Source organism: Mustela lutreola, chromosome 1, assembly GCF_030435805.1.
Source record: "Mustela lutreola isolate mMusLut2 chromosome 1, mMusLut2.pri, whole genome shotgun sequence".
Taxonomy (NCBI): Eukaryota; Metazoa; Chordata; class Mammalia; order Carnivora; family Mustelidae; genus Mustela; species Mustela lutreola.
Window position 1 is genome coordinate 100,038,818 of NC_081290.1, and position 17,143 is coordinate 100,055,960.

General features: G+C 42.2%; 2 protein-coding genes across 5 annotated transcripts in view; both read right to left on the bottom strand.

The window, feature by feature from the left end:
* SEC24B (SEC24 homolog B, COPII coat complex component) overlaps positions 1 to 14,433 on the bottom strand; it is a 95,565-nt gene extending 81,132 nt beyond the window's left edge. For all 4 annotated transcript variants that reach the window (XM_059171189.1, XM_059171182.1, XM_059171176.1 and 1 more), the window contains exon 1: positions 14,262 to 14,433. In XM_059171189.1, the coding sequence (XP_059027172.1) occupies positions 14,262 to 14,388 (127 nt within the window). In that variant the 5' untranslated portion in view covers positions 14,389 to 14,433. The remainder of the gene's footprint in view (positions 1 to 14,261) is intronic.
* Positions 4,100 to 6,204, bottom strand: LOC131829418 (syntenin-1-like). The gene has a single exon (XM_059171202.1). The coding sequence runs from the start codon at positions 6,105 to 6,107 to the stop codon at positions 5,211 to 5,213; it is 897 nt and encodes a 298-aa protein (XP_059027185.1). The 5' UTR covers positions 6,108 to 6,204; the 3' UTR covers positions 4,100 to 5,210.
* Positions 14,434 to 17,143: the final 2,710 nt, after the last annotated feature.

Genomic DNA, 17,143 nt, shown 5'->3' on the forward strand with positions numbered 1-17,143 from the left:
AATTCAAAGAATAAAGTAAATATTCATGAGTCCAAAATAATAGAAATGACTGAAAATATTTTAAAATGAAAAAAAGAGGGCAAGTCTTCCTTACGGAAAAATACGGAAAAAATCCAAATAATAAATGTAGAATAAATGAGGAAAAGAGAAAATTACCATTAGAATTCCATAGTAAAAATCACTACAGGTGTGAGCCACTGAGGAATGCTAAAATTAGTGGATAAAATTTTAAGCAGCAGCAGGATAGTAAAGTATCTCCCCAAGAATATTTAGGAATTACTGTGATTTCAGCATATAACTACAAATTATTTGATACACCTCACTGCAGAAGGAAAAGTATAATTCTTAATTCCCCTTCTGTTGAATGTGGGCTGAAGTTAAGTTACTCCTAACAAACAGTAGAAAAAAAATATTAATTTTGCAGTGGAGGAACTTGGCAGCCTCTATTAGAGACTGAATATGTCCTCTCAAATTCATAAATTGAAACCCTATCCCCCAGTTTGATAGTTTTAAGATGGGGCCTCTGGGAAGTAATTAGACTTAGAACAGGTCACAAGGGTAGGACCCTCATGATGGAATTAGTATCCGTATAAGAAGGAGATGCTTAATGACTGAGCCATCCAGGCGCCCCATCTATGGCATTTTGTCATAGAGGTCTGAGCTAAGACACTTCAATCTAGTGTTCAAGAGATTAACAAAACTAGTTATAAAACAAGCGGATATATATAATCCCTGATATGATATGATGTGGTAAGGACACTTCGCCTCTGTGCTATTCTTCCTAAAAATTCATAAATTCTTAAGAATCCACCCAGCCTATCATGGGAAAGCATCAGCAAAGTGAGGAACTGTCTACAAAATAACTAACTGGTCCTGTCAAAGCCCTAAAAGACAAACAAAAAACTAAGGCTCTGTCACAGATCAAAGGAAGCTAAGGAGACATGACAACTAAATACAACAAGATATCTTGGACTGTATTCAGGGACAGAAAAAAAAAATGGTGGAAATGGTATAGTTTAGCTAATGGTATTTCAGTAATGTTAATTTCCTAGTTTTGATAAATGTACCATGATTTTGTAAGATGTTAAGACATGAGAAGATGTAATACTTAGAGGAAGCTGAGTGAAGAACAAGGCATTTTCTGTACTATCTTTGCATCACTTCTGCAAATCTAAAATTATTGCAAAATAAGCTTTTAAAGCATAAATGGGAAAAAGTGCTGGCAATGACTTACTAAACTGACACAACTTTTAAAAAATTATATTTATTCATTTGAGAAAGAGAGAGAGGGAGTGTGTGCACACATAAGCCGGGGCAGGGAGTGGAGCATGATGAAGGAAGCAGACTCCCCTCTGAGCGGGGAGCCTGATGTGGGGCTCGATCCCAGGACCTTGAGATCATGACCTAAGCTAAAGGCAGACACTTAACTGACTGGGCCACCCAGGCGCCCCTCTATGACACTGTTTTTTAGACAAATGATTGCACCACACATAACCTGAGTGATCTTCCTAGAAAGCAAATCTGGTCATGTTATTTCTCTGTTTAAAGTTTTCTAATGGTTTTTCTTGCCATCAAGAAAAAATTCAAAATTTTAAACATAGTCTGTAAGACATTGGGAGCCACAATAATTCACCAATGCCCCGCTGCCAAAATGTCCATGTCCTACTCAACAGAACATGTGAATATGATACATTACATGGCAAAGGGAGCTGAGGCTGCAGACTGTATCAGGATCGTTAACCAGCTGACCTTAAAAACAGGAGAAAAGCCTGGATTATCCAGGTGAGCTCAACGTAATTGTAAGAGTCCTTAAAAGCAGAACAGAGTCAGGGAGATGTGACTACAGAAGATCCTAAGAGATGGTGCCAGATGTTACTGGCTTTGAAGACAGAAAGAAGGGACCATGAATCAAGGAATGCGGGCAGCCTCTAAAAGTGGGAAAAGGTAAGGAAACGGATACTCTCCCTCAGCTTCGAGGAGGGAATTCAGCCCTGCTGACGCCTTGATTGCAGCCTTTCTATGTTTTTTAAGAATTTTTTCTTAAAGATTTTATTTATTTATTTAAGAGAGACAGAGAGAGAGATCAGTAAATAAAACGTAATTTTGTTAAACCAGAGGTGCCTATCATTAGGTCAAAGTGACACAGAATGATGACCTAGTAGGAAGGGAGCAAGGAAGCCACAACATATCAGGAAAGAGTGTATGTGAGAGTTTTACCTCAAAAGGCCATCAAAGGGGTTGGTAAGCGCAGAATACAGTTAAGTTGCCTTGTAAAGCCTTCTGAAGGGGATCAAATAAACATGTGATACTTTTCTAAAATCTGCTTTTTTAAAATGCAAGTGTCTAAAGTTTAATTCCTTCAAGAATGCTACCACCTAAAATTTTAGCACTAAGGTAGCCATGAGTATAAAAAGGCTGAGAAACACTGTTCCACACGTACTCTGACCATACTAAATTTTTCTCAAACTGTGTTTGTTCACCTCTGACCACCCCCCAACCTGGAATCTTTAAAAATTCCCTCTTCCCCCCTTCATCTGATCAACTTTTACTCATTCTTCAGATCTTAGTTCAGCTCTGCTTCTAGAAAACATCTGCTAACCCAGCAAGTGAATGGCTACTTAATGATGCATCTGTAGTATCCTGGACCACAATGCTAGCACTTTTCACATGCTACTTTAACTGTCTGACTGCAAACTCAGTGAAGGAGTCTAGTTTGCTCTCAGCTCTATCACATCCCTAAAGCTCAGCATAGTGCCTGGCTCATGGAAACCATTCCTATATTCTGAGTCTAGTAAAGTCTAGTAAATAATCATCAAGTATTTCTGAATTAGGCATTTCCCTCCTCATGATGGATCAACAAAGATTACATGGTAAGTAAAAAGAAAACACAAAACTTTAAAGAGCTTTCACTACTTAAAGCAACTTACACTCTAGTACAAGAACAAATATGTTCTTGTAGATTTGAACTTGTTTACTGTGCCATTTTACACATTTTACTCTACTAATTCAAATACAAGAACATCACTTGAAACAAAAGAAAAATAGTAATATACTGTATTTCATTATATCTAAGGTGTTTTGATGATGCTGCTCTTTAAACCTACAAGGTATATTCTGCTACTGTAACAAATTACCATAAATTTAGTGGCTTGAAACAACACAAATTTATTATTTTATAGTTCTGGGGGTCAGAAGCCCAAAATCAGTTCATGGGGCTAAGGTCCAAGTGTCATGGGCAGAGATGGTTCCTTCTGAGGCTCCAAGAAGAGAATCCCTCTCCCTGCCTTTTTCAGTTTCTAGTGGCCACCTGCATTCCTTGGCTTGTGTCCCCTTCCTCCATCTTCAAAGCTCATCACTCCCACCTCTGCTTCTGTGGTCTCATTACTTTCTCTGCTGGCTGACTCCTTCTGATTCCCTCTAATCAGGTCTGTTGTGATTATATCAGGCCCACCCAGATCCAGGATAATATCCCCACTTCCTAATCTTAGCTGCAAAGATTTCAAAGATTAGGATGCGAACATAGTACCGGGCCATTACTCAGCTCACCACATCAGATGTCAACGGCAGCTTTTCAAAAAACTATACTGTAACTTCTACAGTTTCAGTGAAACCAATTTCAAAATTTCACCAATTCTGGGACACCTGTTTGGCACAGTCGGCTAAGTGTCTGCCTTTAGCTCAGGTCATGATCCCAGAGTCCTGGGATGAGTCCCATATCGGACGCCTTGCTCAGCAGGGGCCTGCTTCCCTCTCTGTCTGCCTCTCTCTCTGACGAATAAATAAATAAGATCTTAAAAAAAAAAAATTACCAATTCTAAGATGCTCCCCAAATTCAGAGATAAAAATGTAAAAAAAAAAGTGTCTTAGAATCAATGAAGTAATATAATTACCGCATCCACAAAAAGAGCATCAACAAATCACTGAAAAGCAGAAAAATTCAGATTATATACAATCTCTGAAAAGCTTCTACATTCTTAGCCTCAAGTGAGGTATGTCTGTATAAAAAAGGAAACAGATTATTCTAACACATTATCTACTCACTGTTATCAAACTGACTTGAGAAGTAAATATAAGATTTTCAACAAATAGGCTATATACCTTTCTTTTTTTTATTTATACATATTTAATTAAGATGAAATAGGCATAAACCATAAAGAAAAAAAATCAGGATAAAGTGTCACTTCCATTTTGTAGGGAGGGGTCAGGAAATGGAACAGATTACCTGGGAAACATCCTAAGACCACCCCAAAGTAGTGAGGTTACAGAATATTAAAGACAAAATTAAGTATTATTCCACTTAATCTACAAATGAATAAAGGGAGTCAAAACTTTATCCTATTTGGTATAAGAATTTTTACATTTAATATATAATGAATCATTTCTTGGAAAGTAATACCGGTAAGTTTTAGAAGAAAGAAATTTCCATTACACAACTGACTAGAAAATCTCAAATGCAACTAAGCAGCTATGCTATAGCTCAGTATGTACCATTACATTGTTCTGGGCTAGTGTACATTTCAGTTTAACACAGAACTGCATTTTGGGTTTTAGAAAGACAGCAATAGTTATATTTTGGCTTTTATTCTAGATGCTTAACACAGTTAAGGCGACAGTTGAAGCATATTAAGTAAAGGTAGTTCTAATTAAATGATGATCAACACAATCTCTAGCAACCTACATACACTGTATAATGCTTACATGGAATGAAACCAGTGTACTTAATTGGTATTTTACACGCACACACACTCACACAGAACTAAAAAAACATCAAAAGCAGTCATTCTACATGTACTATGGTTACACATTAAAAATGCAATTATACCATAGAACTAAAGTAATATGAACAGCACTACTTGATATGTAAGATAAAGGTGACTGGTTCTAACACAGAGCTAAGCCTGTATCAGTCATTCTAATCATAATGGCTTGTAAAAGCATCAGGTTTCCAGTAAAGAAACTACTCTATGAAAATCAGTTAAAATCTGTCCAAAGTTTCACATCAGTAAAACCAGGATAAGGCTACAATGATCTTGAAGTGTGAACAAGATATCCAATCAGAACAGTAAGATTCCAAGCCATAATGTAAGATAGAAAGGTCTTCATGCAGCATATGCTCTCTGGCTCCTAGAAAGCTTCATGTGCATAATATAAAGTTAGGTTGCCCAAGAAGTAAACTGGAGTTCAGTGAAGTTTCCATTGTGCCATGACTTTTAAACCTCAGGAATGGTATGATCCATCAGGCTTTTCATAATGCTTGGTGCCATCTGTTTAATAATATGTTCAAAGATAAAAGCAGGCATGATTGTAATAGTAACTACAGTCTCAGAAGTTGACAGTATGTCTGCAATTTGAGAATCCTTCAGCCCAATGACATTCTGCCCATTGACTTCACAGATGTTATGTTCTGTGAGAAGACCATTTCTGGCTGCAGAACTATCTTTCACTATGGATGTTATCTTTCCATTTTTAAAGATAAAGCCAACATGTCCAGTACTAACCTTATGCTTGGTAACTGTCCGTTCAAAGGGCCTGTCATGAACAGTCATAGTAATCTTCTCTCCAAAAGCCTGTTTGAGTACCTTGTGTGCTTTATCAGAGCTCCAGCCTGCACAGTTTTCCCCATTGATCTGGAGTACTTGGTCCCCAAATCTCAGACCAACCAATGAGGCTGGAGAATTTGCCTGGACCAGCTGAACAAATATGCCATTATCTATTGATTTAAGCCTGAGCCCAATTTTTCCATCTTGATCCTTACACAAAATGACTTCACGAATCCCTTGCTTAATTTCTGCTCTACGAATTCCAACATCATTACCAGTTACAGGAGCCACCATATAGTTCATACTAGAAGGTCTTGCCACCAACTGCCCCTGAACTGGTGCTCCAGGGACCACGGCCATATTTGCACGGATTTGTTCTTCATTTAAACTCAGGCCCATGTACTGGGAGAGCTCCGGATACAATTTAGGATAGAGATTTCCATCTTGAGAGATGGGAGCAGAAGCTTCAGACAAAATTGCTAGGTTGCCAGGGTTTGCAGAAAAGGCAGTTTGAGCCTGAATAACTTTGTCTACCTTCAGGTCTTCAAGAGATGGGTACAGAGACATTTTTGCAGGACTTTTCTAGGCCACAAGGACCCGCTCGCCGCCCTTGCCGCCCCGCCGCCTCCGGTAACTGGCACGGCTATATACCTTTCAATAGAGGTACTTAGCTGGTCAGCCTGGCTTATACCATCAGTTAGATACCAGTTAGATACAGCCTCTGGTTTTCTCTAGGCATCTATGCCCTTCTTGGCAAGACTAAATTATCACAAGATCTACCCAAAGGATGTATCTGCCTCAGGAACATAATCTCTTTCTAGAGACTAGATTCCCACCAAAAAAAAGTTTATTCTATTCTTGCTGTAAGCAAACCAGACATGAAAATCCAAATTTACAAGGTAAATATTTTATGAAATATCTAGTCACTATACATTTATAAAAAAAAAATTAATCATAAGCTCTCCTTAAATGAGTTTCCTCATCTTCTCCCTTGTCAGAGAAGTAACATTTCTTTAAAAGATTTTACTTATTTATTTGACAGAGAGAGAGAAATCACAAGTAGGCAGAGAGACAGGCAGAGAGAGAGAGGGAAGCAGGCTCCCCACTGAGCAGAGAGCCCGATGCAGGGCTTGATCCCAGGACCTTGGGATCATGACCCGAGCCAAAGGCAAGGCCTAACCCACTGCGCCACCCAGGCGTCCCAGAAGTAACATTTTTAATATCAAGAATATTTGCTTCATTAGTCTTTTCTTGAATCACATTTCAATATTTTTTAAGTCAGATTGGTTTTTTTTCAGCACCTTAAAAAGAACATCAAGGTTAGCAAAGTATAAGCTCCTCTATCCTACAGAGACACATTCATACTAACCTGGAGAGGCAGAATCAGAAATAAGAACATAATTTATTCATCACTGAACTACCAAGAAATAGGTCAATATCCAGCTACTATGCATTTTAACAATCATTTTTGTTAAAGAATGCCACCAGTAAATAGTCACACAGCCCTGATCCTGCTTTCCCGTTATACCCCACAAAGCTGGCCCCTTGCCCCAGACCCACAAGACCTCCTCATGATCCGGCTAATTAAAAGACGAAGGCCTGGAACATTACAGGCTTACAGGATCCTGTTCTGGTGTCAAGGCTGGTATCCATTTAGTCATCAGTACACGTAGTACTGATTACTCAATATTTTGGATATAGGACCCCTGGCAATAAAGTATCAATAATGTTGCTAAAATACACATTTTTTACAAGCATAAAAAATATATGACCACCACACCCCTAGTGATTTCATTTTTATTTTTTTATTTTTTTATTTTTTTAAATATTTTATTTATTTGTTTGACAGAGAGAGATCACCAGTAGGCAGAGAGGCAGGCAGAGAGAGAGAGGAGGAAGCAGGCTCCCCGCTGAGCAGAGAGCCCGATGTGGGACTCGATCCCAGGACTCTGAGATCATCACCTGAGCCGAAGGCAGCGGCTTAACCCACTGAGCCACCCAGGCGCCCACATTTTTATTTTTTTAAGACGATTTTATTTATTTGAGAGAGAGAGATCACAAGTAGGCAGAGAGGCAGGCAGTGAGAGAGGAGGGGGAAAGCAGGCTCCCTGCTGAGCAGACAGCCCGATGCGATGCGGGACTCCCGACCCCGGGACCCTGAGATCATGACCTGAGCCGAAGACAGAGGCTTAACCCACTGAGCCTTAACCCACTGAGCCACCCAGGTGCCCCTTAGTGATTTTAAAAAATGAGGAATTCCTGGGGTGCCTGAGTGGCTCAGTCAGTCGAGCATCTGACTCTTCATTTCAGCTCAGGTCATGATCTCAGGGTCCATCCACATCAGGCTCAGTGCTCAGTGGGGAGCCTGCTTAAAGATTCTCTCTCTTTCTCCCTCTGCCCTGCCCTACTTCCACGTGTTCTCTCTCTAAATCTTTTTTAAAATGAGGAATTCCAATCACATCTGGATACCCTGGATTATTCTTTTCTGATGGAAGACTAATAGCTACAAAACTAACTGTCCCAGTCACTGCTGGCAGACAGAGCCCACAGCCAGACACAGTCTATATGACCATTTGGATGAAATCTCACTGCATTAAGTCCATCAGTTTTCCTCTTTGGCTGCTTTAATAAAGAGTGTTAAGAGTAACGGGACTGGGGTGCCTGAGTGGCTCAGTGGGTTAAGCCTCTGCCTTCCACTCAGGTCATGGCCTCACGGTCCCAAGCCCCGTATCAGGCTCTCTGCTCAGTGGGGAGCCTGCTTCCCCCTCTCTCTCTGCCTGCCTCTCTGCCTACTTGTGATCTCTCTCACTCTGTCAAATAAATAAATAAAATATTAAAAAAAAAAAAAAAAAGAGTAACGGGACCAAAACAAAACAGATACTGGTTGAGAACCTACTACATGCCAAATACTTTGCTTTTCTCTATATAATCTTACATGATTCTTACAACAACCCTGTGAAGTAGCACTATCCTATCATCATTTTACAAATAAGGGCATGCAAGGTTATTAATATATACAGATTCAAATAGTTGGTAAGTAATGAAAAGGCCAGGCATTGCAGGTTCCAAAGCTTATTTCACAATACCTGTTTCTCAGAAATACTAGGAAAAACAAGCAAGCTACAACTTGGCCATTGGCTTAGGCGAGGCATTTTACTACTCCCTCTCGCCTCCCTACCTCATCCTGCTTTTCTTTGGCTCCTATTACAAGCAGTTCCAGCACAGAATTTTAGAAAACTTGAAACCAATTAAATCCACCTTCCCACAAGCCAGCTAGCTGAGGTAGATGGCCATTAGAGGGAACCTTCCAAGAGCAGATCTGTTGGAGGGAGGAAGGGCTGGGCAGTGGAAGAAGATAATAAAAAGACGGAAACAGTGTGGGGCGCCTGGGTGGCTCAGTGGATTAAGCCGCTGCCTTCGGCTCAGGTCATGATCTCAGAGTCCTGGGATCGAGCCCCGCATCGGGCTCTCTGCTCAGCAGGGAGCCTGCTTCCCCCTCTGTCTCTGCCTGCCTCTCTGCCTACTTGTGATCTCTCTCTGTCAAATAAAATAAATAAAATCTTAAAAAAAAAAAAAAAAAAAAAAAGACGGAAACAGTGATTAAGCCTTAAATATAGGAAAGGATAGGGAGAGCTGGCCCTACACAGATCCTTTAAGGGGCGTCTTCAAAAACAATAGTGAATATGAAGCCAAGTTCACTTACTCAGTTGAGTGCCTACTGCCTGCGGCCATTGGGAATATGATGAGGAAAACTCATATAGCCTCCACCATCTGAAGAAATTATATCCTGGTATTCTGAAGGAGATGGAATGTAGGAGACTCTCATTTGCTAAGTATCTCATTTTGCTAAGCACCAGGTACTTTAAAAATGGTTACTTATTTAATATAATTCTTTCAACAACTCTAGAAGGAAGGTATTATTATCCCCTTTAGCTCAAAGATGTTAAGTAATTACCTCTACAAAACCAGGAGCTGTATCAAAGCCGTCAACCTTCTCACTAGCCCACACCTTCTGACAATTCTGAATAAAACACAATCTGCTCTCGCATGCAGGGCTGTCTATGAGGATGCTCTCATTTCTAGGAAAGTCCACTGAAGACTGGCTCAAAAATGTCAGTGTCTTTAGGCTTCTAATACTTCAGGGTTTACAGATAATTAGGAAAATGAAGTTAGCTGAAATACTATAACCAGTGGCAAGGAATGGGGTTTACAAAAATTATTACAGATCTAGTCTCAGAAACCGGGGGGAGGGGGGGGACGGGGGGGGAGGGTGTGGAGTAGGAATAAGATACCACAATAACTAATGCAACACAAACAGCAATGAAGAAAAGTTAAACCCAGATAAAAGGCACTTGTTTACATAAGGAATGATTTTTAAGATTCTCGAGATATTCATCAGCTTAGAAGGAAATGCTGTATCCAGATGGTTACATTACACCATGGCAATATCTTCACCAGAGGACCTGATGCTTCTGCTAAACTATAAAGGAAGACTAGAAACCTGAGACACAGATCCTGCTCTGAGCAAAAGGAACTTACTTCAGACACACTAGGGAGATTTTCATCCTTTTAAATTTTGCATGTGCTCTCAAAGCTGAAAGGTTTCCTATAACTGACCAGATAGTACTGCTGAGCAAAGGGTATGTTTATATCTTCCATAATGGATCCCAGTAATTCCCATTACTAACTCATCTTTCTCACATGATCGGCTATAGAAATGGTAAAACTGCCAGTAGTATCATTCCTGGAAAAGGCATATGGAAATAAGAAAACACGTTTTCATTTGAAAACGAGCACCATTTGCTTCTTAAATAGAATGAATCGATAGTGGTTTACTGTTAAATCTGAGTGCCCCCTCCCAAAAAGCTTTTAAACTATCTCTTTCAGGGGCACCTGGGCGGCTGAGTTAAGTCTCTGCCTTTGGCTCAGGTTGTGATTCCAGGGCCCTGGGATTGAGTCCCGCATCGGGCGCTCTGCTTGGTGGGAGGACTGCTTCTCCCTCTCTCAATCCCCCTGCTCGTGTTCCCTCTCTTGCTGCCTAATAAATAAACAAACCCTTTAAAATAAATACATAAATAAATAAACTAATTAAAACATCTCTTTTAAGTCAACTGGGAGAAATTTTGGAATTACACCACCATATTACCAGGATATTATTTCACCCAATCTTCCCTTCTTTGAGGACTGGGCTTTGGAGAGACTCTCAAAAGGTGGAGTAAAATCTGAAGAATATTCAATTAACACTTCATATGGAAGTACAAATAATTCTAAAAGCCCATAACCTGCTCAGTGAAAAACTGAAGTATAGAAATACAAGTATACAAAAGGAAGTTTAAGACAAGTACATCACAGGCTCAAGTCAAACTGTATCTTCAAATGAGTAGGGGGGAAAGCATGTGAGCAGTTAAAACTAGAAAACAAAAGTGATAATGAAGTCTCAGTTTTCTGCCTATTCCCTACCCTTGCAAAAACAGGTCAAAGTCTCTAAAGAGACTTTCTATAGTCTCTTAATAGAAAGAGAACTGGAGGAATTAGGAAGACTGAATTGGACTTGATGTAACAAATGTTTAATGAATACCTGAATATACAGCAGTGACAAGAGCAACAAAAACTGCAACCCTCACAAAGTTTACACAGGAAATGGTGAAAAACATACCCACCTAACCTTTCTGGATCTTGGTTTCATCTACAAAACTGGACATCTACAAAAGTGGACCAGGTGTTTTTCAGATTGCACTCCAAGAACACCTGAACCCCTACCTCTATTTTAACTGTAGCAGGTTCACTTTTTTCAGATTTCTCCATCAGTGCTCTAGCCACTACTTTCTTTGAAAAAACAAATCTGATTTTTAAAATGTTGGATAACCATTAAAATAAGTGATCACTAGACACCATTTCAGTTTAACAATTCTGTCTTCTGTAATGTTTCATATGCACACTTCTGACCTGTTTCTTTTCACCATGTCTAGAATTCCATGGAGACACATTAAAAGGCAAACTGTTTCATGTAGGCCTAAAGAATAAACCAAAACCCCGAAGGATTGCTTAATCTTTATCTATAAATGCCAATACAATGCAGCAAAAAATTTTTTTCTAAGATTAGCAAAAAAACCCAAAAAACAAAAAACCACAAACCCAAAAACTAGATTTGACCTTGTTACTTCTCAACTTAAGCTACTACCTTCCACAAAACAACAAAAAAATTGACCCTAGTTCTTTATCTTTTTTAAATTGAGATATAACTGACATAGGCTCTATTAGTTTCCAGTATGCAACATGATTCAATATTTGTATAAATTACAAAAATGATCATAGAATAAGTGTGGTTAACGTCTGTCACCATACATAATTACAGATTTTTTTTTTTCTTGTGATGAGAACTGGTAAAATTTACTCTCTTGGCCTATGAAGGAAATGGAATGTAGGAGGAATTTAATTTCCAAATTCCATGACAATGACATTTAAGGCTTTTCTGCAACCTGACCCCTTTTTAAGTATTCCTTTTAGCTTCAATGCCTTGGGTTCTCCCTATTACCCAGGACACTTCTTGCCGCTTGACAGCTTAGTTTCTAAACATGCCATGCACTTTCACAATTAGAGACTAGTTCATGCTGTAACCTCTGCCTCAAGACAGTCTTGCCCTCTTATTCCTACCCTTCAAATCCATCAAGGTCAGAATCAACTTGAATGTCAACAAAATAAAAGGTGAATTTAGGATACAGGCAGGGATTCTGATTTCTACTAGGCTATTATTAAGTACCCAACTGGTAAATACCAACAAATGCTGAAATGAATTATGTTAAAGTAATGATTACAAACAGTAGAAACTAAGCATCATCTATATTTGGCTTCTAATGTTCTTAACAGATTTAATATCCTCATTACAATAGATATCCTGGGCCTTCACAAAATTTGTAAGGCTAAGAGTCATATTTGCCACTTTTAAAAAATCATTCACAGGGCACCTGGGTGGCTCAGTGAGATAAAGCCTCTGCCTTGGGCTCAGGTCATGATCCCAGGATCCTGGGATCCAGCCCCACATCAGGCTCTCTCTGCTCCGCGGAGAGCCTGCTTCCTCCTCTATTTCTCTGCCTGCCTCTCTGCCTACCTGTGATCTCTGTTAAATAAATAAAATCTTAAAAAAGAATCATTCACTAACAAAATAATGCATACCCAGAAAATCAAGAAAAGACAATCCTTGGATCACTGTTAAACATGGGTTTACAATACTCCAAAAGACTTGCAATCTCTCCTTAAAAAAACATGTGCTAGTTCCTTTACACAGAAGACCGTTTAAAAGGAAAAACAACAATTTATATCAAGTTGACAAGGACAAACACTGCTCAGAAATATCTTTATGAATGTTCAGGACAGGAACATAAAAACTACTACACTGTTCACTCTACACCCTCGTAAACAATGACCACCAGAAGTAAAGCATGTAATATTGACAAGTATGGCTGATCCAAAGGATAGCCGGCCCAAGACATCACTTTTATGGGGGGAAAAAAAAATTCAACCTCTGATACTCAGGATAAACGGTATTCATGTTTGAAAAGCGTCAGCTGAAAAACCACATAGTGGCTGAACTGATTTATATAGTCCAGTGAATTTCCATTAACAATTTGGACAAAACAGGTCAGTCTAACAACTGTTTGAAAAGTACTAGTGTAGTTTTGTTCTCTTACAAAAACAGGGCCTTTTTCATGACTTTCGAGGGTTCTCACCTAAAATACTATCAAGTTTATAACGTGAGGTCCCCCTTCCCCGGCACCACCCACTAACATTCAGATCCCAATGATCAGGGAATAAATATCCTAGAAACGATCGTTTTTCACTTGAATCTCCCGCATACTAAAAATGCTACGACTTTAGCATGACCGCGGCTTTCAAGTCGCACTGGCTGCTGCCTGTGTGAAGGCCTTGGAAGCTTCCCTCCAAGCGGGGCCAACTCTAGCATGCTGTCGTCTTTCTGAAAGTGGAGCTGGCGGACCCCCCCCCCCCCAATCTAAAGGTGTTCGTTTAAATCCGTCTGACACCTGCTCCCTTTCCGACACCACAAGCAGACTCCGAACGCCAGAGCGGCAGCCGCAGCAGCAATGACAGAGCCTGCGGCCGAACTGGGTCAGGATTACGGTTACACTTGTGTTGCATATTTACACCCTTTTGTCTACAAACTTGAGCGCTAACTTAAGTTCCCTTCAAGGCAACGTGCTCGCTGGGCCGCAGAAATCAAAGCAATTTTCCTGAGACGGGGAAGGGCACAATCCGTGCAGCTCGCGGGCTACACCAGGCTTCCCCGGACCGCGCACTCCGCGGCCTCGGCTTTTCGCCGGCGAAAGGGTCGTTCGGGGCAACTCGCCGGCGCTCAGGCCGGGTTACGAGGGTTTTTTAAAGCGGACCTGGGCCCCTCCTTGTCCACCTCCCCTACTAACCCCGGACGCCTTCGGGCCTAGGGTCACATTACGTAAACAGCCCCGGCCCCAGCTCTCCCGGGTCGGCCCCCGCCCCCGCGCCAGGGCGCCCGTCCCCTCCCCCCGCGCCCCCCCCCACGGTCCGCCCCCAGCTTGGCCTGGTCCGCGGCTCCCCACACCTTCGCCCCCATCCCCGGCATCCCCCGCCCCATCACCCCTCTGGGCCCGGCCCGGTGTGTCCTGAGCGGCCGCGCAGGCTGCCCCGCCGGCGCTAGGCCCCGCGCTCCGCTGGGGCGGGCCGCCTCACCGTTCTGCTGGTGCGGCGCCGGGCCCGGGCCTGCGGGCGTGGCGGCTCCTGAGGCTGTGGCTCCGCCAAGCTTGGGCGAGATCCGGGCGCTGGCGGCAGGATGAGGGGACTCGGCGGGGGCCGACATGACGGCGCGGCTGGCGGCGGCGGCTCCGCTTCGGGGAGGTGGGCGGAGGGAAGGGAAGGCGGGGCCGGAGAGGCGAAAGGAAGAGGAAGGAACGCGCCCAGCGTCACCGAGGGAGTCGCCCGGGACCGCGGCCGGGCGTGCCGGCGCTGCACCGCGGAGCCAAGCTGGGCCGCCGCGAGTGCCGCGATCCTGGCCTCTGGCCCCTGACGCCTGGCCAGTCCCGCCCGGCGGTGCTGCGCGCCCCCAACGCTGAGAGCGAGGTTCCAGCCTCGGGTCGGTCCCCGCACCGCGGGCCTCGGGCCGCCGCTGCAACGCCCCCTGCCGGCGGAAGCCCGGCGCTTTCAGGCCCAAGGCGGAGCGGCGGGGCTGCGGCCTCACTGCCAACTTGGCGACAACGGCTCCGGCCTCGGCGTAGCCAGGGTCGCTGTGAGGCGAGAGGGATGGACCCCGGTAGGAGAAGGAAACCTGGGCCGGCTCCCACCGGTGCGGAGGCTGGGCGCGCGGCGAGCCTGGCGCGACGTTGCTGGGAGGGGGATCCGAGAGCCGCGGGGTGACATCCGGAGCCCGGGGGCCACGCTGCACCGGACTGACCCCACCCACCCGTCCTCCCTTCCCCCGAAAGAGAACCCTGGATTCGGTTTTGGTTTTTAATCCTGAATTTACCCCCCTTATTTTTAACTAAAGGAAATAGGAGTTTCAGGGTCCCTGAATTCCCAGGGAATTCTAACCCTCGGCAGAGGAGAAGGAAACATTTCTCTTTGATAAGCACAAGAATCGAAATAATATTCTAAACTTTTCCCGCCGAGTTAAACCTGGGGAAAAGGGAAGGAGAAAACAGTAAGAGAAACTGGAGGACAAGCTTTATCTTTATGATTTTGGCCAAGGGTAGCTTCATTCTTTTGATGTTTAGGAAAGAAGCTCCAGCATCCGAAGCAAAAATTCCGTTTGCTTCCTCTACATTGAAATTTTTGAATCCCTGACCTGTCCCAGCGTGCTAACAGGCAAGCAAGTCTTGGACTACATTAGCCAAGTCGTCTCGCCATCTTGGAATTCTGTATTCGAAATGAAATTGCTCAGAAACATCATTGAACTCGAAATGGGATCTAGCAAGATATTTCTGGAGTGATAAGTCTAATTTACTGAGTTAATTATGGAGATCGTGTAGTGTGTTCCGAAATAATGCAAAACTTGCCTCTCCTCATTGCCATAAATTAATGGTACTTGGTGCTTTAATGACCCAAATGGACTACAAATAGGATTTCAGTGGTTGGGTTTGTACTTTTGGGTTTTAGGATTTTCAACGATATATCACACTCCACTGAGACAAAAGGGGGAAGCTGTTTTCCAACACTTTTCCGGGAGTTTTTTGAAAAAAGGTTCAGAAGAAAAACTCCTGGATAAGGGCTACCATTATGAGGGTAAGGGAATAACGAGGCAATTGGTATTGGGCTCCTGAATGTATTTCCTGGGTATAGGAATCCCATTTTCATCACAGGTATATGGAATGAAGGTGAGCCCTGTTACTTTAGGGGTGACTCCTAACGAGGTGGGCTGGGACCATATGTTTCCGCAGATCTTCCCCACAGTCTTTACAACCTAAATTGCTTCCACTTTGTCCACTAATTCACTGTAGTTTTTTCTAGTATGGTTATAAGAATCTTTTGCATGTCAGATCCTACAACCTTTTAAAAAATGTTATTTCACTCCATTACTTTAAGTTCCATGACTGCCATCAATGGAGAAAAAGTAGGGAAAAGAGGAAGGATTGAATGAATACTTAACCATGTACCAGGCACTGTACTAGTCACTTGAACATTTCGTCCTCACAATAACTCTACAGGATATTTTTCTTATCCCCACTTTACCAGAAGAAACTAAGGCTTAATAGAGTTCAAGTCATCTTAGTAAAAATCATGAACCAGTAGCAGAACCAGAGACCAAACCAAGGTCTATTTAGCTCCACAATCTTTGTTCTTTCACTACAAATTCTGCTGGGTTCCTTTACATTTTTCTTCATAAAGCTATGCTAATTATGATGTACTATTTTGCTTGTCAAAGGATTTTCAGTTTTACATATTTAAAATTTGTTCCAGTATTCTTTAGAATGGTGGATCTCAAAATGTTTGAAATGCAAATTATTAGGTCCCACCCAGGACCTACTGAACTCTGGACAGGGCACCCAACAGCAGTCTCTCCTGGTGATTCTGACACACAGGAGAACAGGAGAAACACTGCTTTTGAACAGCAAAGTTAAGCTGAATTGGTTCGTAGTTTTATTTAACATTAGGAGGTGATGCTCTTTTTCTTCAAGACATCTCTTCAAATTTTTTTAAAGCAGTCATTAAAAGTCATAGTTTTTAGATGTGCGAATAGACATCTAAATACAGAAATGCCAAATGTGGTAGGGCCTGTGTCAGTTCTGAAATGATGGGCAGTTTGGAGGCAAATGCTGACTCCAAGTCTGTGTTCAGTGGGAAAGTGCTATAATTGAAATTAAGCCCTTCTGCAGGTACAGGAGGGACGTTTTTGCCGAGTGTGAAGTTCTGACACACGCACCACTATTTGTCACCCCTAATTTGGGAGTCCTATTCTCTATAACAGAAGGTGCAAGAGATTTCACAACTAAAGACCAGTGTGTATCTCAGAAGATGATAGTCCAGTTCTTTCTGTATCTTCTTCAGACAGTTTTTGTTTGTTTGTTTTTTTAATTCTCTAGTTTTTAAATCCTGTTTGACCTGTTTGACTTTGTGGAATA

Bases quoted from the DNA above. Each gene is read 5' to 3' on its own strand.
- LOC131829418 (XM_059171202.1), bottom strand. From the start codon at position 6,107: ATGTCTCTGTACCCATCTCTTGAAGACCTGAAGGTAGACAAAGTTATT.